This window comes from Apostichopus japonicus, chromosome 7, assembly GCF_037975245.1.
Source record: "Apostichopus japonicus isolate 1M-3 chromosome 7, ASM3797524v1, whole genome shotgun sequence".
NCBI lineage: Eukaryota > Metazoa > Echinodermata > Holothuroidea > Aspidochirotida > Stichopodidae > Apostichopus > Apostichopus japonicus.
In genome coordinates, this window is record NC_092567.1 from 2,508,812 (window position 1) to 2,532,274 (window position 23,463).

The window sequence follows — 23,463 nt, forward strand, 5'->3', positions numbered from 1 at the left end:
ACTTACAGCAGTCTAAAAAAAAAAACATTTATATAGCAATTAAACAAAACAATCTTCAAATTATGCAAATCACAAATAGGCCTATACCTGTTTCACAAAAAGCTAATTGAACACTTTCATGTTTGCTAATTCTTCACACGCGACTACAATGTATGGTGAGAGACATTAGTTGAGGTAGTTGATATTATAGAGTTATGAAATGTGTATCAGAAACTTCTCAAACAATGATTGCAGCTTATTAACTACAATGTATGGTGACAGACATTGGTTGAGGTAGTTTATAGTACAGAACTATGAAATGTGTGCCAGAAACTTCTCGAACAATGATTGCAGCTTAAACTGTTTAATTTTGTTTGCAGCTTTAAGTGTTTAATGTTTGAGAGATCATCTAATACCCATGACCAAAACCTGTACAAAGTATAACTTTAAACTAACTTATACACACATGCTTTATCTATTAGATTTAACTTTGGTGTCACCAATCATTAATATTTAGTGATGTGATGACATTCACAATACCTGCATATACTCCACACCAAATATGAAGCAGATCATGCTCACAGCTGCAAAGATAATGATCTTTAAGAATACATGTTTAGCCCCACCCATATTAATATGTAAGAGATCTGCACCTGGCGTTACCTACTACTGATGCCCAACATGTATACCAAGTATGATATTAATGTTATGGTAACTGAGATAGTGTTACCAAGTTCATGACTACAAAAATACACAACACACATCAACTTAATTGGACATGATCACTCTGCCCATAACTTGGTAAAAAAGGTGAAAAACACTCGTTTATCAAACAACATGCCCAACGAAAGGGTAAGTGAGCCTCTTCCAGTTATCAAAGCAAACAAAGACAATTTCAGGTGCATACATGTTGTGACATGATAGGTTATTGCACAATCAGGACATTCCTGTTCATGACCAAACTCAAACATTTATATATATATATATATATATATATCTCAGCAACAGAAAAGATGTTTCTCAAATTCTCCCCCTCCTCTCCCCATTTAGCCCTATTCAGCGGGTAAGATACTACTGTAAATCGGTATTTGCTTCCAGGTTGTTACTCGTTTTGTAACCGTGTTCCCACCCTTTTGACATGTCTATCGAGTTTTTTTTTTATATGTATTCATCACAAACCAGCAAACTAATATATTTGCCAAGTTTTTCCCTGCCAAGAGCATCATTGGCCAGTAATCAAGGACTTATGCAGATAATGAATAGTGTCTTCCGACAAAAAATCTTCATTTAAAATAGATCGGATACAGTTCCCAAAATTCACTAGTTTTAATTCAACCAATCAGTGAGTAGCTTACAAGTTCAAATATGAGCCCTTGCTTAAAATAGATTCATTCAGTAATCCGCAAAGCTGAGTCGGTATCACAGCCATACACAGAGTACACAAACAAAGCATGGTGGTGTTGTATATATTGGTGTAGGGGGCCTACTGGGTTGCTTAAGACGCCGACAAAATGAACATTATTTACCTAATTATTCAATAATGTTCACATAATTTAATTATTTATTTTATGGCGGGGTCGATTGCGATCCTAACAGAAAAATATCTTCAAGAAAAACAACGTTCAAATTTGTAAATTATACGACTTGATACCACCATTTGAAGTTAGATGTGAATAGATAAACTAGTTGTGTATGTCGTTATGGCATCGTGGGTCTATGAGGTTGAGAAAATCAAAGAAAAGGACGCAAAAAGCTGCTTTAAGATTTATATAAGTAGACCTCGATTACTCTCCTGATACCAATCACAAACTGATCATTCTGTTCAGCGTTTGGTTCGACTGTGTAACGAATCTATAAGTAAACGTAATTTGCGTGACGGTTATTTATCTTCAATTTATAATACAAGATAGCAATCATGGCTTTCAAAACAAAAGTACCTTTTACTAAACCGTTTACTGGCCATTATGTAAAAAAAACAAGACTTCGCTCTTTTAGTCTCTCCCCAACTACTTGCTTGCTTAGATTTCTAGTTCAATAAAAAAACACTCGTGAGAACGACGAATGCAATGGCTTTTGTTTGTATTCCAGAACCGTGTTGGGGATTCATTGACTATAGACTACAGTACTATCAGGTATTTCGTGTTATCTCGCAGTGGTTTTCTTTCGTTTTTATCCTACCCTGCACACCATGAATTTACGGTTCCTGATACAAAAATAATCTTCGTAAAATTCGATTAATAACTAGTCTATGACAAGAGTGATAGCACTTCAGTGGAAACAGTCCTCCCTGAAAGTGTACACTATATATTGTAAGCAATGGTCTTCAGTGTGGATTAACGTAGTTCAGTGTAGGGAACATGTCCAGTAATTGAGAAGACCTCGCTATGTAGGTCTGGATTTAAAGCTTGCAGAAACTAATCTTACAATAACTGTACTCACATTAAAGACAATTTGCTTACAGCATATTGCAGTGTACAATATCTGGCATAGCGAAGACAGGGTACTTTTACAAACTTAGTAGTCGGGTAAGTTTCGTAATCAGAAAATACTTTATAAACTTGAACAATTGAAACCACTGATGCGAATTTGTTGCCACAAAGAGACAATACTTGTAATATAGAAGTATAGACACAGTGACGTCAGATGGAATAATTGTATCATGGCAACCGTTACGGAGTTTAAGAACTTTATAGTTGTTCTTGCTGTTTTAATATACGCTTCGATGAAAAGTAGATTTTCTTGAACAAGCCATAATCCATGACATGTTTTTTTATATATATATTTTGATGGGAGGGGACTGGGGTACAAGTCTTTTGCCTGGCTATCAGGTCTTGCACTATCCGTACCTAATTCCTTTATTCCTTCATTGATTAACACAATATAATAACTGTATAAAATTCCAAGGTACAAGTACATGGTTTGTTGTACAGGGTGTGTTAGCTGTTGTGATGTGCCTTACCAAACAAAATGCACGTGACCTATATAACGTATGGCGGATGAGTGGGGGGGGGGGGGTAACGTTAATTCTGGAAGGGACCTGTGAAACTTTTTTCCCTAAGTTCCTAGACACAATCGTCCAAATAAAATATCTCTATTCCGCAACGGGAATGCAAACGGGCTACGTGTAGAGCAAGAAATGATCAAAATTAGTGCATGTAGTTAACACAAAAACAAAGAAGAAAGTGAACCACATTTTTTTTTTTTTTTTTTTTTACCACTGTATTTATTTACAATATCGTAACACATAATACAAAAGAAATCAGCAAAAAGACTTACATAAGAAGCTTACATAAAGAAATCATAGAAGTCGTTAAGGTTACACAAATTGTTGTTTTGCTTAGAAATGAAATAGTGCAGGTCAAGTTGAAAGCGAAACTTAAAATAAAATTCGTGCACATGTGGGATTTTGTTATCCAACCTACAAGTATAAATGTACTTTTTAGCATGCAAAATTAAAAAGTTCACAGGATTATCTATATCACCAAAATCACCAAAACAAATGTTGGTCAAATTAAAAGAATAATTAGTTTTAATGCAATTTGAATTCACTGCCTCCCAGAATCGCTCAACGTGACTACAATTATAAAACAAATGTATAAGCGTTTCATCGGCATTCTTGCAAAATGAACAAAGTGGAGAATTAACCATTTTCATTTTATAAAGCAAGCTATTTATGCCTAAAATACGATGTAGAAAACGCAATTGTAAATATGATACTTTGGGGTCATTCACAGCCGTATAAGGCAGCCTAAAAATCTTATTCCAAACTATTTTCACTGGAAAATTCATAGCTTGCCACTTCATAATAGACGACGGGGGCGTGCAGAGACCGGTAATTAGCTTATTATAAACATTTTTGGTTATTTTATGTGTGCGCATGCACATATTAAAGTTATTTTCACTCATTGGGAGCAAAACAGAATCATGGTACCCCCTCCAATAACTAGGAATGGCGTGAATAATCCCAAAGTACGAAGTAAAAGGAAAATTTCTAATATATTTTTTCGCTTGAAACGTGTTATATGGAATTACCGAGCCATCATTTTTAATGAAATCTTTCACATAAATTGTTCTGTGATTTAAAAGATTATACTGAAAAATTACTTTATTGTTAACCAATATATGACTGTTGTTTAAAATGATTTCATTACCATAATTACTGTCTGGATGATAAAAATTAAACTCAGCCCAAGCCTCACACACTTCTCTGCAAAAAATATTAGAAATACAAGAAACTGCCTCCTTATTGAAATTACATTTAAAAAGAAAAGCACCACCGAACTGTTTTAGGTATAAATCAAAAAATATTTTCCAGTTTCCTCTCTGAGGGGCTAAATACCGCTTTACCCAGCTACAGTTTAAAGTGAACCACATAGGTGAGTTCAAAATCAACAACAAAGGGAAATCACACATACACAAACTCACTCCAAAATGGAATAACTTGAATACAAATCGACACCTAATACAGTCTAGCGTGTACGTGTGTGTGTAGGGGGAAGGGGGAGTGGTGGATTCCTCCTTTGTCAGCAGGTCCTGCACTATACCTACACTGTAAAAAATGTCTGTGTGGTAACAGCTTTACACCGTTCATCTACTAAAATTAATCATGTTGTTAAAAAAAATGTTGTCCATTTACAAAATGTATTGTAACAACATTTTCTGTACATGGGAACAAAATCTTCATAACAATACATCAACTGCTGTGTCGGAACAAAAGCATCAGGCTCGATCCAAGTTTTCATTATGACCGCGAAAACGTTACACCAAATCTTGCATCATAAAACGAGAACCGTATTTTACATGTTGTTATAATGATAGAAAGTAGCAAATACGTTTAGTCTTACGCAATCAACGAGTTTTTTTTCCGAAATAGTAAAGTTAACAACTGTGTCGCAAAGTTGTAGATGACCTTTGTGCACTACTTACAGTTGAATGACGCTGGGCGCGCACCGAAGGTCCGAAACCGCTGTAATTACGGTAAGTTATGATTTCAAAGCTTTTCAGCCTTTTTAATCTAACATGAGTGCAAATATAGTGAATTGAGTCATATGAAACTGTTACTTTTTACGTTAGCATTTATTAAACGTTCGTTTGTTGGTTTGTTTGTTTTGAAATAAACGACCAAGCAAGTAGGCTAGGCCGACAGCACAGCTCTCTGTCGGTCCATTGTGTGCATACTAGCACAAGATGCTATGGCAGTTCTTTGTTAGGCGAGCATATACGATCGCTTACTTCTAGCATATCGTCGTAGCTGTTTTGACAGTCATACCAAACCTAAGCTTACATTCATTCTTTCGCGGTATCGTTTCTATTGGCTATGATATAACGCAGGCTAGACACTGGTCTCCAATCAGTGTCCATGCTTTATTATATAACATAGATTCTCTTAGGAAACGTCTTGATATCACTTTTACTGTTTAGTTTGAAGCCCCCGATCGGCTTATACTAAATCTTGGGGGAGTCGTGCAGTCCCCTGTCCTGAATCTTGGGGGAATCGTGCAGTCCCCTATGGCACGCCAAATGGTAAAATTCAGAAATGAACAATCTAGGCTAGGTTTATGGTTAACAAATTCTTTTTTTTTTACCAATACTAGAATGGTCTATCACTACAATAGATCATCGATCAATAAAATAAAATTGTTTTGGCTAAAAATGTTACTGATTACTACCCTTTGCAAACTGACAGCTTTAATGGTTCCCCCTATATTGTTCTGAAACATGCCATAATGTGCCCTAGTACTGAATGAAAAGCACTAAATTTGAGAAATGTATCACTGATGCAAAAATGCATAAATGTAAGTAGCAATGCTGATGAACTTAACAGTCTAACATAATAGGCATTTATAAGATAAGTTTTGAATTCTGTAGATGCTCTGAACAATAATGTAGGAGAAAACAGCTTGCAAAATTTGGAGCCTGGATATGACTGTGAAAAAACTTGTTGCTGCTACAACAGTCAGTGAACTTATGGAGAAAGGTGAGTTAAACATTTATGTTTTTTTCATAAAATAAAGTTAGTTCTATAGCACTGTGTAGGAGTGTAGGTACGAGTAGTGTGGCCAGGTAGATTCTGGCAACTCATCCCTCATGAAAAATTACCTGTATATAGATTGTTTTTGCATCAATTGTTACAGAAATCAATAATAAGATAATCTATCATTTTTCCCCAGGACTCTATATTATGAAGGTTTGTTGCCCACCCAAGCACCACTTATTTCTCTTTTATTTATTTATTTACATTCATGCATAAATTTTTACCTCGATCAAGTGCAATTTTATATTTTTTTTATCAAAACTGGTAGAAACTTATGTTGAAGCCTAATATCATTCATGAAATACAATATTCATAATTTTCAAGATGTATTTGTACTGTTGAAGTTAAATTCCCTTACATTTATTTCAGTAAAGCAAAAGCTAAACTGTTCTAGAGAAGCTATCAATTGTTAACATAATTATCAAAATCTCAGATCATTTTGCTAGCAGTGTTTGCTAATAGCTTCAACAGTCAAGTCAAATTTGTTGAGAAACACAAGGTAACATTCACATTTGGAGTGGGCATTGCTTAAATATTATGTTACCATTCATGTTCATACAAATATGCTTTATTAACGTTTCCCCAAAAATTTTAAGGAAAATTTCAATAATTCCAAATTTTCAGTTATCATCAAACACACATTTATTATATTTATTATATTTATATAGCAATTTTCACTAGCCTATCACAAAGTATACAGAACATTGTTATTAGTAAATAACATGGTATTGTTTTTGTTCTTGATTGAAATATTCAGAAATCTCAAGTCTAGCCGAGTCACCATCTGGTTCCATGTCATTGCCACCATCGTTTGATTTGACATATGTATCAGAGCTTGAGTCAAGCGACAGTGATTTGTCAGCCAGTGACACAATTATACTACCTGATTCATCTCCTTTGTACAACAATGTATCTGGTAAGTGTAACTATTGAATTTGTGTATACAGACATAGTATGAACGGTCTAACATAAAAACAAAGGCATCATTTTATGCCTCATCGTTCCACCTTTGGTACAGGTAACCGTTAGCTCCCTTGCTCTTTCTTCATATCTCCCTCTCATTGGGCTATGTCATATTGCCTGTAAAAGGGTACCCTATGATAAGGTCTTATATGTAAATTATTACCTCACCCTCAAGCTTCTCGTTATCTTGAAAATATTTTGGTGAGTTTTCAGGAACGATGACATGCTAAAACGAGTCAATACAAACTTTGAAATGTGATACTTTGGTTAGTGAGAGTGTAGTAGCACTTTAACTGGCTTAACAAGTCCAAATAATATCCTTACAATGCAGTCAGATTGTGTTACCCAGGCTTTCAAGTGACTCCTATTTTCTCCTACTTTTTTAACCATCCCCTTGTACATAATCCTAAAATTCTTGTTCCTCAGACTTTTTACATGACGTCACTCAAAACTGAATTTATGAGTGAATAAATGAATACAATGAATATAAGTGCATTAGTTTACTTTACTTACCTGTAACGAAGTTCACAAAATAAAATTAACAAAGTTAATTAGTTCTTATATTTCCCTGCAGGCCTGATTAAACAGTATGTTTTGTGTTGATTCCCTGCTGAAGGCAAGGTTTATGTGCGGTGATGATAGCATGTGTGTCTGTGTGTGACACCTTGGCTTGTGTACCTGATATCTCAAAAAGTCAGAGTAACTTGATCTTCACACTTGTTATTAAGATATCCCCTTAATTATATATATTGTTTTTCGTGGAGGTTAAAGTCATATCAGGTATATACTTAACAGTCTAGGCGAAAGTTGATGGAAACTCAATCTTTTATGTAGAGGCACATCAATCAATGCTGCAATATGCTCTTGTATTTCTAATCAGCTGAGTTGGGAATCTTGTATTCGCAATTGCTCCTTATAGTGGCAAATAATCACTACGTCAATTAATTTTCTGGTTTGAATTACAGATAAGGATGAGAGCACAAGATGTGAAGCAACACCAGGACAGACGACTCATGACATCGCGTTACCTATTTTCTCACATTTGTTTAGGAACAGTCTAAGAATGAAAGAACCACCTTTGCCCAGCGAAAAGAGAGGGGCAGCGAAAGCAATTGCAGACCAAATGATCGCAAAACACCTCTCTGGAAGAAGGGTATTCAGAGATTTTGCTTTACGTGTAGTAGCGTTGTCACAAGATTCATTTTCTACAGAACTGGGTAATGGAGTTGATTCATTTGCTTGTCTCATCGAAAATGCATATTACAACCACCCTAGCATGAGACTGCAATCAAAAAGTAATATCCGCAGTGATCTGTATGCAGCAGGTACTAGTGGACGTAAGAGAAAGGGTGTAGACTTAAAAGAATCATATGGCTGCACAAATTGGCAACCAAGCAATCTCCCTCGTGGTGAAACCAAGGAAAGTCAAGAAGAAAAGCGTAAAATTTTGAAAACTGAATTTTCCAAACTAAGCCAAAATGCTAACAAGGTTGGCAACCTGATGAAAGCAACATATGTAACTCAGCGATTTGAAATCAACAAAAAACCAACAAAACCATTGTGTGAGCTGAGAGAAGAATGGCCTTATCTGTTTCTGACACCCTTCTATGACAACCATTTCTACGAGCTTACAAGCACCTCTTATAAAACATTTCAGAACAACTTGACAAAGAAAGTGGACCCCCTCTACAAATTTCTTTGTGATACAAAACAGGGCAAGTTCTCAAAAAATTGGCAACAGAAGATTAAAGAGGCAAAAGAGTCAGAAGAAAACGAGCAGTGTGTCACCCTCGCAGCAGTGTTTATGCTTTGTAAATATTTTGGAGAAGACAAAGATGTGATCTTCAAAGAAGTAGAGGTATGTCTACCCATTTTTAATAGTTAGTCCTGGCTTAATTGGTGTAAAATGCTAAAAATGTTGACCTTATGAATTGTGTGAAGTAGGGAATTTCATTGCAGAAGCATTTTGTAATTTAAGAGCAAGCCATATATGAATTTAAAGTGTGATGATCGGTAGATTGCAAACACTAATGTGCATCAACATCATTTTGGAGTGCAGGAGCGCAGAATTTATCTTCGGATATAATCTCTATGTTTTACACTGTTTCAGGAAGATGCTAACTTCTCTACTTTCAAAACTGATCTACCGTCACCGTGTGTGGTATATGCTGGTGAGTATGATGACTAATTACAAGATTTACTGCATATCCTTTCAGTCATATCCATTTGCACATACAATGCAATCAAAGTTTTCTTTCCATTTTATCTCTATCCTAAGACTATGATTGGTCTCACATATCTATGTACTAGATCATCAAGTTTTGACTTTTTTTGTGGTGAAGTGCGTCACGGTGACAACTAGGATTCATCCAGAGTGCAAGAGTTTTACTTGCAGGCTACTCTTGCATAATTTCTGAAAGAAATTGCTTTTAAAATTATAATCCATGGATCTTTATACTTTAAGATATTAATAAAAAATGCTTTTGCTTTTATGTAACAGGTTGCAATCCATTTCTTAGAAACAGAATGACAATAACAGTTGATCGGGAACCTCTGCTGTATCCTACATCCATTATTGCTGCGTTGAAGATGTTGTTCATGAGCTACTATGTGTTCAACATATGCTATCCCACAGAGGTTCAAGCAACCATGGAATACATACAGAGGTACAGTTTAAACCTAGTTTCTTGACAGATTAACAAAGGAGGTGCATTCAAACTACAGTTCCTCCATCTTGTTGAGATCCTGCAAGAAGAACTGTAAAGTCATGTTCAGTTTGTTCAGTAATAGCTTTCTTTATGTCAGTGTCAATGCCAACAAATGTTGTGCAACATTAAATGTTTTCATTAAACTACTAGTGCACCTGTCACGGCATGCAAATTACAACAGTTTATACATAATAAAACGGATAAAAACTTGTACTTTATTCCCAACAGAATACTGTTCGAGATTGATCCAGGGAGAGGGTCTAGGGCAAAGAAATCTTACAGATGGTGTATAAATCCGAAAGTAACTTCTCTTTGTGAGCGGATGAAGGAAAGTAGAGAGTGAGATATGCAGTGAATGTGGCCAAAAGCTACTTGAGTTAACTGCATTTAATTTTGTTTTGTTTAATGCCATATACGTTTTTGTTTTGTTTAATGATACCTCCATTTTAAAAGCGCTGACTCTGTGAACTATTCTGCTATAAATCACTAAATTTTACAGATTCATGTTTCAATGTAACTTAAAGTTGATTTTTAAAATACTTAATAAACAATAAGGTAATCTGCTTGCTTCAGAAGTCTTTTAACCAAACATTGTATTTTCTTAAATACAAAATATGATTCTGTACAGAACAACCTCGTAGCTTTTTCAGTACAAGTTGGATGTAATTATATAAAAATATCCCAAATTTGAGCACTGTCAAGTAGATTTTCTGATTGTTCTATATATTGGAAAGGGTTCATTTTAGCAAAAAAATATCCCAGTGTGCCTGAGCATTTCAATGGAAGTTTCATCACTTTGACATTGACCATCAATCTAACTGTTTTCTTTTTTCTTTCTATTGATTTGGGAGTTGTTCTGATAGCAGTAAAGCTTATTTCCAAGAGTAGCAACTGTACTCATTGGAAACAAAGTATTTTTACTAGAAGAAATCCTTTTAAGTACTCTAAGCATAAGTAGTATTTGAGTTTCACACTGTTAATAGCTTTCTGTTTCAGGTTCAGTTTCAATGCAACTTAAGTGGTTTCCAGGTTCATGTTATTGTTTTGTTTCTTATTTCTTTAGTATGTCATAGAATAGTATTTTTTAGTCGTTGCTCTTTCATTCTAGACACTATCTCTTTGTAAGAGTGCTTATTACAATGGACAGCAGTATCCTTGGTAGGTTTATAAGGTAAATTGACCCCCTGCTTTTCAGCATTTATCAATCTTGCTTAAATAGTATTTTACCTTTGGAAGTCTAATATCATCAGGAAAGTCCAGATTAATATGCTGAGATAGTTTAGTAGTAGTATGATAATATCACTGTTTTTCAACGCACTGGTAGACAAATTCACACTTTATCCCTGTTTTGGAATGGTATCTTAACTGTTCATGTTTGTGTAATATATTGTTACATTGTTGTTTGCAGTGCTAATTCCACATTTGCTGTATATGATGTTATCCTAAAAGTCTAAAACACCTGTCAAGATTTCATGTTGGTAAATAAAAATATGTGTGTTTGGTAAATTTGACTCTCTCAATGTGTTCCTCTTGGTATAACGTTTATTTTTTCATCTAAATCTCTTTCATATACAACAAATTCCTCTCCACATAGGATTCGCCCAGGATCACAAATTACTTTACCAACATATAGCAGCTTCATTTGAATACATAATTTTTACTTTCAACCACTTTCAACCGTTTCTGTCTAGAAACGAAAAAGTTTGACCAATATACATAAAGTATTTTGAATTTTACATCACTTTTTCAATGTTGCCACATAAAATTCTACCTGAATAAATAGAAATGAATCTGTTTCTACACAAACCGTAGTTGTGCATTTACAGTTGCTGTTGTACACTGATGAAAAAACAGATGGAAACTAATTGACAGCTTTTCTTTTGTAAATATACAGAGAAATTTTTTACAGTGTACCTCCCTTAATTCCTCCATTTATAAGTGCAATCTATAACCTTACTTACTTACCTCATCAGGGTTTCATTGGATGACATTTGTTCTGGAGTAAATATCGTTGACTCAGTCACCTTTAGTTTCAATAATATGGAAATCCTTTATTGTTATATTCAATCCTTGATAATTGTTTCTAGTATCGAATGGTCCTGGAATGGGAGGTGAAGTCCAACTGTTTGGTTGAGGAGGTGTTGATGAACATACAACGCCATCTATAGCAATAGATCAAGCCTTTCTTAATCTAAGGTCAATGTGACAATATGGTTATTCCATTATACAAAACCAGTCAACATATCCAAATTGTGCAGACATCAATCCGATATACAAAGCTATTTGGAGAAACACATCCACTACTTCGTGTATTACCGTGATCGCCGTGTTAAACCTGTCGTACAACTGATGTGCCGTACGTTCTGATTTGAGTAATTATATCACATTTTCTATTGTTTACCTGTATTTGAAAGCTTTACTAAAATATGAGTCATTTCTGCAGGTAACGCAGTAACATAACAAATTTATTCACATGTATCCAACCGAGGCAGAGGTCATACTATATACAATAGCAGGGAAACAACAGTTACTAAATTTATACACTGATGGCGTGCAGCCTTTGTAACGGCTTTATGAATGAGCCTGTTTTAAGTAACGTTCATTGGTTATGACACGCACTTCGAATATGGGAACTGTTCAAATGAAATTCTCGCTAAATCAAATTTACTATAACGTTTTCTATTAAGAAGATATTCACATGTCACCCTACTGTGAAGTCCTTGCCTAGCTAAGTTCTAACTTGGATAAAGTTCTAGTTTCTAATTTGTAACCCGAAAATAATCTAACCGCTTGTCGACGAGGCACACGACAATTACTCAACAATCGACGTGTACATTAACCTCGATCGTATATGTCAATGCGGAATCGAGCAAAACAACGTATACTAACCATTATGACCCCTTGTCCCCTTTGACACTCAACTCTAGTGGTTCGCCTTGAATGTATATGATTCCACAAAAACTGAAGTCATGATCTTATAGCTATATCACGTTCCTTGTGAAGCTGTACCCGAACAATGGAATCTAGCTAAATAGTACATTTCTTGATGTTTACTGCAATTTTCAATTAAAACATTTTTATTTTGAGTACTGCAGCTGGAACTCACGCAGCTAGTTAAGACTGTACACAAATGGACACAGCCACGAACAGCAGACGACAGGACTCGTTGTTCCTTAGCAACACAAATCTCCTTGCCGTCTATGCACCCAAACAAGCGCGTATGCTATGATAGGAGTGACCGTCGTAAGAAATTCGATAGCAATAGCCTTCTAAATCTAAAATAAAATGTGGCCGTATCGAAATTCAATTAGAACACCAGTAAATATCTCTAAATCTACTACATATTAATATCTATGTAAAGATGCAAATCTAATGTAAAGTGATGATCTAAATGCATCCACGGATAAGTTATTATAAGTTATATATCATAGTTTATCCATGATAAGTTATTATCAAAATTATAAATTGATTTGCTTTCGCTATTGTCTAAAATTCACAGTCAGTTTTTCGTTATTTATCGATTTCAACTTTCTTTCCTAACTTCAACTTTCAACTTTTTCATCACAATTTTAGTGTAAAATTTCGACCATTTTGGTTGAAAATATCAACTCTCCCAAGTTCTACATTCTGCAAATATTTTGGTTTACGTTTGTCATATATATAGTCGAAAGGATAGCAATAAATCGAAAATTCGACATCTTATTTTCAAATTTGAAAACGTTGGCCATTTTATCTTAAATTTGTCACAGACTCTTTGCATTTTCCAAATGTGGGCAAGGGGGCTGAAGATTTGACAGTCACGTTGAACTTCATTAGATAATTTTATATTATAACGTGTGTGAAGGCAGCTTTTTTACATTGATCCCACCCCCCCCCCCACTCCTACTTGTGACCTCTAAAATATGACCCTGGGCTACACATTTTTTTCTTAATTTCTGTTATTTATCTTTATGGGTAAATTGATTGATCACCGAAGATTGAAGTTGAAGAATCTGAATACATAATTTCAATGAAAATAATAAATTAGTAAGTTCCTCTGTTAGCTTTTTTTTAAAAAAAAATTAAGATTTGCTTGTTTCTTCTCCAGTCCGATCGATATTTCAGGAAATGTTATAGCATTTTTTGTTTGTTTCGTGGTAAAGATATGAAGATTTCTCCTAGATTCGCTGAAGATGTTGACAAAACAAACATTTTTAAATTGAGCATGATTATTCCTCATTGATATTTAATCAGCAGCTGCACAAAGTTCCTGTTTTCCATGATCTGAGTGTTTTCAAACAGCTGCTGTTTAACTGCTTACACCATTATAATTTATAAGTCATTTTTTATAATAATGGTTTATATGCTGCAAGTTATGTTTATTGAAGAAAATCCATGGGCCAGTCCAAGTTAATTAATGGTAGGTTGTACATTGTTTTTTTGATGTGAAAGTAGTCTGTAGGCTTATAAGAAGTTAATTGTTCTGGTTGTTGAAGATTTGACCAAATAAAATGATATCAAACAATACTGAAAAAGTAGCAACAGTGTTGTAGCCAGGTACATATATCATAGTACCAAGTACTTCGGAAACATGAGTTCCGAGTACCAGGTATCATAGTCCGATGACTACTTTGTAGGATCCGAGCACCGAGTACCAATTTCCGAGTACAATAGTTTAGAAGCCGAGTACCGAGTACGAATTATACTACTTTAAAGTACTTGAGGTTCCCGAGAACCCAGGTATCCTAGCCCGATGACTGGCTTTTTAGGATCCCAGCACCGAGTACCAGTTTTCGAGTGCAGTATTCTATATACAGTATTCAATACCGACTACGAATTAAACTATTTCATACCAGTACTTTTGATTTCTTAAATATACAACAACCTAATATTTATAACTGCTCCCGGTGGTGATTATAAATGATATATACCAGTCGAATATGAAGACAATGCTCGTGTCTTGTTATTGTTTGACAAATTTTCAAATGTAAAATGTCTTAAAATGATGGGTTAATAGGGTTGCAAGTGCCATATTAATACTACAAACATGCTATAAATTGTTATATGTTAGAAACATATATACGTCACTTATGCTTTCTTTGTACATGCTATCTGTACTGTACTTGGTAATATAGTCGGCTATTCTGCTGCAGTAGAGACGCATGAGTATACTATTACTACTACTACTATCACTACTACTTCTACCACCACCACCAACAACACCACCACCACTACTACTAACACCACCACCACTACCACTACTACCTCTATTATTATTATTTTTATAATTTTGTATATGTGCGGGTAGATTGCAATATATCTTTCAACTTGTCGAGATTTACTGTTCCAATCAGCAAAACATGCAATGACGAAACACAACTTCAATATGGGAAGCTGTGAGTTTTAGTGGGAAGGGAATTGGTCGGGGTATGGTTTTTTAGGGTAGGTGGGGTGTTTGCAGTCGGGATTCGTATGATTAAGTTTTGTTTTGCTTATGTTTACTTTCTCCTTAATTTCTTTGTTCAATGTTTTATCTATTTCTGATTTGACTTTTTTTGAAGTTTTTTGGAAGTAAAACTCTTCGACGAGAACCTCATTTTTTTTATAGGTTTACTTCTCTTTACTTTCATTCCTGTTAATACTATTTTTTATTTATTTTTTGTGAACGTTTATACTGTTTAATGTTGTAGAAAAAAGAAGTAAACGAAACAAACCAATAACAGAACGTATTATTTATCATAAGTAATCGTAGAATTAGACATCAAGATGGGAATATATAACACTAATAAGTTAACCATTTCCATTTGAAGTGACGAGATGTAAAAAGCTGCCATTTCAATATTTCCACAACAATTTGTTGAAATAAAGAACTAAGTAATGATCTTTCAGAGAATTGTTAAATTACCAACTCTTGTATAAAAGTCAACATTGTAACTTTCCGCCGAAAATTGTTGAAATGCAGATATATGTTGAGATAACAAAAATTAACTACAGTTAAAATTGTTCAGAAAATTGTGAAATTGCACAATCGGAAAGAATTCACAACTCAACTCTGATACAATTTAGTAAAAAATAGAAAATTCAGCTCGGGCACTCGTCACATTTGAACAAATGTATCTTATGCTCTGCTTTTTTGGTAACTTCGGTGTCTAGCCCAACACTTGCTCCTGAGCTCTAACCCTTCGATTATATGTAATTAATATATTTTGAAGATTAAAGTATGCGCCAATTATTCCTCAGCTTCACGAAAAGATGACCTTTATTACATTTGTTTAACGTGTATACAAATTTCGACCCCGCTAATACAAAAGATTTTAAAATAGAAACAAAAAATAGTTGATTACATTCAAAATGGTAAAATAGTATATATATATCATAGAAATACCACCGATTCTGCTATAAAAGTGTTGAAAAATTGAAACTTTATCGCAATTTGTAAAGACACAATAGAGGTCTTTGAAAGCAGTCGATTTTTCTTCTAAAAAGTGTTGATCATTCCGAGATACAATTGGTAGCACGAGCTTCGGATGCTGTGTTCTCGATGGAGTGTGGGTGTATCGCTTTCGTAGTCTTCATATTTGGGATTTCAAATGCATATCTGTGAGTGTAAACATGTATATAAGCGCCGAAGGATTTTACTGAATGACGACTGTCCATCCCGTTGTGGAATGCAGGTGGCAAGATGACCCTCAGTACCGTATAACATATATTTCAACCACTGTTTAATGTCAAAATTATCATCAAAGAGATGACCATGACCGATTTCTATGTCTCATACCAACTACAAAGTTGTACGAGGTCTTTATCATAATATTCCAAAGCGGACGTGCATTCAATACGTTTCACTTGGCCTAGGGTGCGAATATGTACACTGCGTATATGTTAGAATACCAAACGCATACCAACGATCAATCATCGTGCAATGAGAAAGACTATTTTGATACAGGTGCATTACTGCTATCCTTATTGGTGTCTCTAGCTTAGTCATTTGACTTTGAACCCAACAAACATATTATAACGGTTTCGAATTTTCTTTTTGCTTAACTCAGGATCCAAATTTGTATACGTATTTTAAGGATAAGGGTATCAAAGCACCTAAGAACGACGCTTGAATAAGAGAGATCGAGAGAGAAGTACTTTATATTGTCTAGTAATTACCTTCCTTATTAATGCATATCGTTACTTACTCACTTTGAACCTAGATCTAACAACCACAGTCTGTCATTACTTTATGTTAGGCTGTTCTAAATTGATGGTTACGCCATCCATAGATGATGGGATTCACGAAAGAGCTGATATTAGTTAACATCTTACAAAAGATTTGGAGAGCCAAAAGTGATTTCAGATCCGTCGCAAGATAAATTTTGAAGACGTAATTAAAACATTGTGGTAACCCAAAAATGGTAAATGCACCGAGAACAATTGCGCTGTAGTGCGGATGTGCATTTTCCACTCAAACGACTTTGCCCTCTGAGACCTGCTGTTTGATATAGTGTCCTCTCTGAGGTATGCGATGTAAAAGATTTTCATATACGTAATGATCAGCAATAATAGCCACAAAAGTATTAGGAATGAAGCAGACAGCACATGCATTTTTAGTATCAGGGCATCGTACTGTTCAAGTGTACACACCAATTGATGTGGGTCTCCACCGACACTCCGGACCGGTAGAGTTCCAAACACCGTTCCAAATGAATACCCAAAAAATACGATCATAATCGGTTTTCATCGAATTTATGATGACGTGATATCTGAACGGACGAGATACCGCGATATATCGATCAACGGTTATTCCTAATAACAAGGCCATTCAACACAAAATGAAAATATATGCCGGTAGGAAGAGTTGAGACCTTGACCGGGCATGACTACAAGTTAAATCGCTAATTAACAGATGGTTTGAAGTCGCGAGTTGCATCGCAGCCAATCCTGTCAGAAAGTCGGTTACCGCCAAACCAAAAATGTAGTAATGGTTGCTGATTTCGCGCAATTCTCTGTAGCGTATATAAGAGACGAGCACCAACGCATTACCAAATAAACACGTGAGTATAATGGACGTGTATACAGCAACGTAGACGATAGTTCCATAGACACTGACTCTTAATTAAACTGGTTCTCGAGTCACACCCTCTGTAGTCTGTAATATTAGATAAATTATCCATGATGAATTATAATAACAGAAAATAGTATTGGTAGTATTTTGTAATATTGTTTTGTTCTCGTATATCAAACTTTCTAGGCGAAAATAAGAAAACAAAGATTAAACTTCCGTTAACAAGAACCAATTTTAACAGAGAATAATTTGATCTTATAAATTATCTAATTCTACATAGTAATACCTACTTTTCAATACTATATAAATAGCTAAGTACCATTAATGTGAGGGTCGGTACTACTTCAACCACTCAAAGAGAAAAACATCACTAATAATATATAAGATTCCCGCCCATTTCTTTTCCTGTTGCAACATATTACTTACTTATTGGGTGTCTGAAGTGTGATGAGATATCCGCAATGATTGGCATGTTAATATCGTGTATATAACCAACGTTGTATTCTTTCTATTTAAACGCTGCTGGTTAAGACGGTTACTTCATGACTTTAACTGCGCATGTGCAAACCGGAATCGTCGATGATTCTAACAAGAACCCTAAACCTATACACTAGTGTTAGCGGTATTACCAAGTTTCTCCTAACATTAATAATAAAGGTGTACAAAACAGATTTGAAGTTAGTACTTGTACTCGTATAGTTCCTGTACGGTACTTCACGTACTGTAGTTCCTGTACTACAGTTCCTGTACTGTAGTTCCTGTATTTAAGTTCCTGAACTATAGTTCGTGTACTGTAGAATAAGGCAGATATGCACTTGTTGAAGGAAATTGTTAATGTGTGAATATTTAATGAAAGTACTAAAACGCACAGAATTGGCGTTTCCTACTTTGACGGTATACTAAATTTTAGCTATTTATATCAAATGTAAAATATAGAATATAAAAACTTACACTAAAAAGTGTTAACCAAACCATGCTGTAATTTGACGATACAGAACTGTCAGTGCAGATGTATTCTAGATATTACATATATCTCTTTGTGTTCACCCATTAACCTGCCTGTGGTATGTGCGTGTGTTTGTCCCTTCTGTTACTGTATGTTACTTGTCATTTAGCCTCTGAAGAAGATTCTACTAGGATCGAAACGTGAGGCCAACTTACATTTACACATTCTCTTACACAGGCTCTCTAGTGGATAAGTAGTTTGCTAACAGTTTTATTTTATTTTGAGTTTAATATTGGAATAAATAATGTAAGTATTAATATATTCAAACTCGTGCAAACCCCCAAGGCTGTGTTGTTTTTATAATTCACTGATCAACCATTACCACGTCTTTCTTTGGTCAGCCTTGATCCCGTTACAAATTGTGCTATTTCCTATTCATTATCAATATATAGCACGAATAGGCTTGTTGAAGTCAATTTTAGTCCTGCGTAACAAGTTTAACCGGTATTCGTAGCCACATGATTGACACCGAGTCTACCACAAGATATCACAATGAAGGGTCGCAGCCTGCTCAAAAATTCACAATAACGAAAGGAATACGAATCCACTTCTCAGGTTAACATAAGAGTCACAACGAAAAATGATATTATTTTACATTAACCTCAGCATTAAGGCATTATACTGTTTTCTTGTGTAACAATATTAAGGGAAGGGTTCGTTGGTACCTGAATGGGACTTGTCAATCTGGGTATTACGAAAGCTAGTATATACAAGATTCTACTCTTCGTTGCAATTCATATAGATTACTTCCTCTGGTTCGGTTGTTCTTGTTTGAATTGGCGTTTTGTCTCCATTTCAACTCATGTAGGCTTATATTCGTTAAGCAAATATTCTTGTAAATCAACTCTTCCTACATTTTTCAAAGCATCTTTGAGAACTAAATAAGTTGCAGCGCTAGCTCTTTTCCTTTTCAACACAAGTAGCATTTGGTATATCTTCTCCTTAGTTGGATAACCTTTTGGTTCGAGATTTTCGAGTTGTCCTTCAGTCAACTGAAGCTTCCTTCCAACATCCATCCAGCACATGCCAAGTTTTTCTGATAAGTCCTGTGAAAACGAAGTATAAGAGAAAAGTACTCTCATATCAATACTTGTATGTCTCTACTCAAATCATGCACTTTCCTATCTACCTTATCTGCTAACATAATGCAAACGTTTAGCACTGCGCAGCAACGCATTGACCGTATAAACCTTTAAATCTGTTTTGAACGGAAATAAGCCGATGGGCTGCTGCTCTCATTCTGGCAGAGACTTTTGACATGACGTATGCTCTCACGGCTAGGCATGTAGGTTCAGCAATATGATGTCTGGATGAAAGACCCTCCCCTGTCATGAAAAGAGAGATGTTGGGAGTCCGGTAACTTTCGGGGTACATCGATCAGAAGATTAAGAAGGAGACCAAACTCCTGGGCCATCTCTGGTGGATGAGAAGTTGAAAAGTACTCTCGTCAGTAACAACTACATGTTGAGAATACGCTGTGTATCAGGCACAGTGAAGGACAACAGGGAGGAAGCTAGCTATTCATCTCAAGTGAATGAAACATTGTGTGTTCATCGCCTGTGGATGACACGTCCAGTGGCATATGGCCAAACGCTACGTCTGGAGGAGGTCCATACACGTTGATGTCATTATAACTGTGACAGTGTGAACCCAATTTTATTCCTCTCGACTTGAAACTCGATACAAAACGCAGATGTGTTAGTTCAAAATGAGAAATCCTGAACAAAGAGGCAGTGGACGGAGACCCGGAAGTGTGTTCGTAGGTAGCATCGCAAATCACTTTACGAATATTGCAGGTAAGGCTGATGGTAGAAAATTCATGATTTGAGCAAAAACAGTTGAGAACGGAAAGAAATCAATATTTTAGCCAAAAATATTAGTTCAAAACTACGAAAAATTGCCAAGAGAAAGGGGAATGAGGACATAGAGTGTTGGATTAAATATATTAATAACCATGTCTGGTATTGCAGTCGAAATTGTGGAAAAGATCCCTCAATGTTACTCGAAATGTGGATATCTCTTTCTCACCACATAACAGGTAAACATTTTTGGCATGATGATGTAACGTGTTCAGACATTCAAAGAATGTTGCCACCAACCTATTGATTCAGAGATCAGTCGTCGCAAGAGATGGTTAGTGGAGGGCTCGCCTGCACATAATGCTCTCAACAAAATTATATTGAGCAAACGTCTATTGAATGACCCCAAATATTTGGCAGAATTTATGCATACTGGGGCATTAGAGGTCTACCATAATGTAGTTTTGAAGTATGCCCCTAAGAGGCTTAAATTTGATTACCCGTATATGTCTGCTAGACTCAAATTAGCTGCCATGGACCACAATCATAATGTGGGAAGGTCCCATGCCGTTGTTCAGCAGCCTCGAACAGGTTCTAGTGTAAAAGGGGAACTTCAGTTTAAGAAGTCTTATTCTAAAATTCAGAAGCAGTGGGTGGTCAAACTAATTTATAAAAAGAAAAGTTATGAGTATCTGTCTACAATGATGGCAGGGGTTATCAAACGGAAACAAGAACGAAGGATTGGGGCCATTGAGCAAGCCCCTGCCCCAATATTGCTCCTGTGCCTGCACCAGAGAAGGAAGAAATGGTTGCAAAGCATTCATCCAGATTTTAATGTTGTACATGGCTAAGCCTTCTTTTGGGTGCTCTTTAAACAAGTACAGCAATATATAGTATATCCTTGCCATATAGTTATCTACTCTAGTGTACATATTTAAATGACTTCAACCTATTGCATAACTTAAATTGTATTATATTCACCTTAACAGTAACGAAGTGCAAAGATGACATTCACTTGATGTGAAGGATCTCTCATGTTTTCATAACCTGCATGGTGAGGATTTTATTTTGTACTAAATTCATTCTTTCTTTCAATGTGCCAATGCACATATCAGAAGTATTATTAGTAGAGCAGCTTCAATGTACTGTACTAAACGTCCGTCCAGTCCATTTTTTTCCAATTTACTACGTACAGTAGTGTCTTTCATTCTAAGGACAGACCATTGACAAAAGTATAATAAATATTTATATATAGAGATAGAATTTTCTGTTGTTCAAGTACTTTTTCTGTTCATGAGTAGTATTATACTTTGGAAAAAGAAATGAAGGTTGAATACAGCTTCCAGACATCTTGAACAGTCCGAGGAAAAGTTCAAGGATTAGGGTGATGGATTTGCAAAATTTATGTGTTATAAAGGGTCATATATGTGAAATGCTGCTATCTTTGGCAAAGCATTGAACTCTTGGGAGTACCGATGGCTTATAGAAAAATATGTTCTCAAATGCGAAGGCTAACATATCAACAAATGAGTACCAAGTATGTACCACTTTACTGCAATGGCCAAATTGACACACTCACACACACACCCACACCCACCCTCACATATATATATATATATATATATATATATATATATATATATATATATATATATATATATATATATATATATATATATATATATATATATATATATATATATATATATATATATATATATATATATATATATATATATATATATATATATATATATATATATATATATATATATATATATATATTTCCATTTTCCATTTTCCATTTTCTGTTGTCAAGATATTTGCTCGACTGTAAATGATTTAACTTTTGGAGTGCAATTATGGATGTAAGTAACGCTATCGCTAGGACTGAGTATGCGGTGAAAGCAATCTAAACACGGTAAAATCAAATCGTTGAAAAGATCCCAAAATTTATATTTCTACTGATACTCGTTACAATAATAAATTTTAAACACTTTTTAAGCTATTCTTACAGATCAATAAAGACAAAAGATATATTTTTTGATCGATATTTTATTCATTACTATTGTTGAAAGTACAATTTTAATTATTTTAGGGATTGTCAACTATTTTTTCTTGAAATACGCCATGTGGCTCGCTACTACATTCAAATCGTTTTTTATCTCAAAGAAGGGATTTTTATGTTTTTTATTGCTTTTACTGGAAAGACCATCTGTCAAAACGTAAGAATGGATGATAAAAAACTAGGGTTTATTTCTCCTTTAACAGAATGGAAGTATGACGCTAGATAAGTGTGAGTTGCAAGGATGGAATTATAACCAAATAAACCATGACTACAGAGGAAGCGGATTAAGGAGCAAAGAATAGGAAGAATGGATTACATATGTTTATAGAACTGGTAATTGTTAATGGGTCCCTAGTCTTTGTTGTGGCCGGTGATGTGAGACTTAATACGAATATTCCATTCGATTTCTTCTCGTTTACGTTCAGTTCCGGATTTGAGGTTCAAGGCAATTAACATACACTTTAGGTTTTTGAGAGTCTAACTATGAAGATTTAAATCTTTCGGAAACGGGGAATCCTACAAAATTATCACGAATACATTTTGTTGTGGTTACTGAAACGTAAGCGGGAACAAGAACCTGTTTCACCTACATAATTACCCGCTTTGCAAAATACACTGTAGAATATGTAAATGTCATTGTTAGAACCACAAGAGAGGGAAGGGGATCTTAGACCATGGTCAACATTTGTAATGTTAACCACGGTGCCCGGGCTAATATGGGGGAATATTTGGCACCGAAGTTTCCTCAACGGAAATTACCTGCTGAGGTGGAAACTGGGTCAAGGAGTGTGGAGGAAGTGGGTAGAAATCTAAGGGTGGGGTTGACGGAAAGCTATAGCATGAGGGTACCTTAAACGTTTCTCCTGCAGAACTG

The 23,463-nt window shown here is 35.2% G+C and overlaps 3 protein-coding genes across 8 annotated transcripts in view; 2 read left to right on the forward strand and 1 right to left on the reverse strand.

Annotated features, from left to right (window-relative positions):
• LOC139969984 (uncharacterized) overlaps positions 1 to 12,040 on the reverse strand; it is a 119,909-nt gene extending 107,869 nt beyond the window's left edge. The window contains exon 1 of the mRNA XM_071975482.1: positions 11,650 to 12,040. The gene's annotated coding sequence lies outside the window, so the exon portion shown is untranslated. The remainder of the gene's footprint in view (positions 1 to 11,649) is intronic.
• LOC139969995 (uncharacterized) overlaps positions 1 to 23,463 on the forward strand; it is a 958,452-nt gene that overhangs the window by 215,512 nt on the left and 719,477 nt on the right. The gene's annotated exons all lie outside the window — the stretch shown is intronic.
• LOC139970134 (uncharacterized) lies at positions 7,962 to 11,063 on the forward strand. The gene is made up of 4 exons (XM_071975785.1): positions 7,962 to 8,834; positions 9,087 to 9,147; positions 9,477 to 9,642; positions 9,913 to 11,063. The coding sequence occupies exons 1-4, from the start codon at positions 8,040 to 8,042 to the stop codon at positions 10,025 to 10,027; spliced, it is 1,137 nt and encodes a 378-aa protein (XP_071831886.1). The 5' UTR covers positions 7,962 to 8,039; the 3' UTR covers positions 10,028 to 11,063.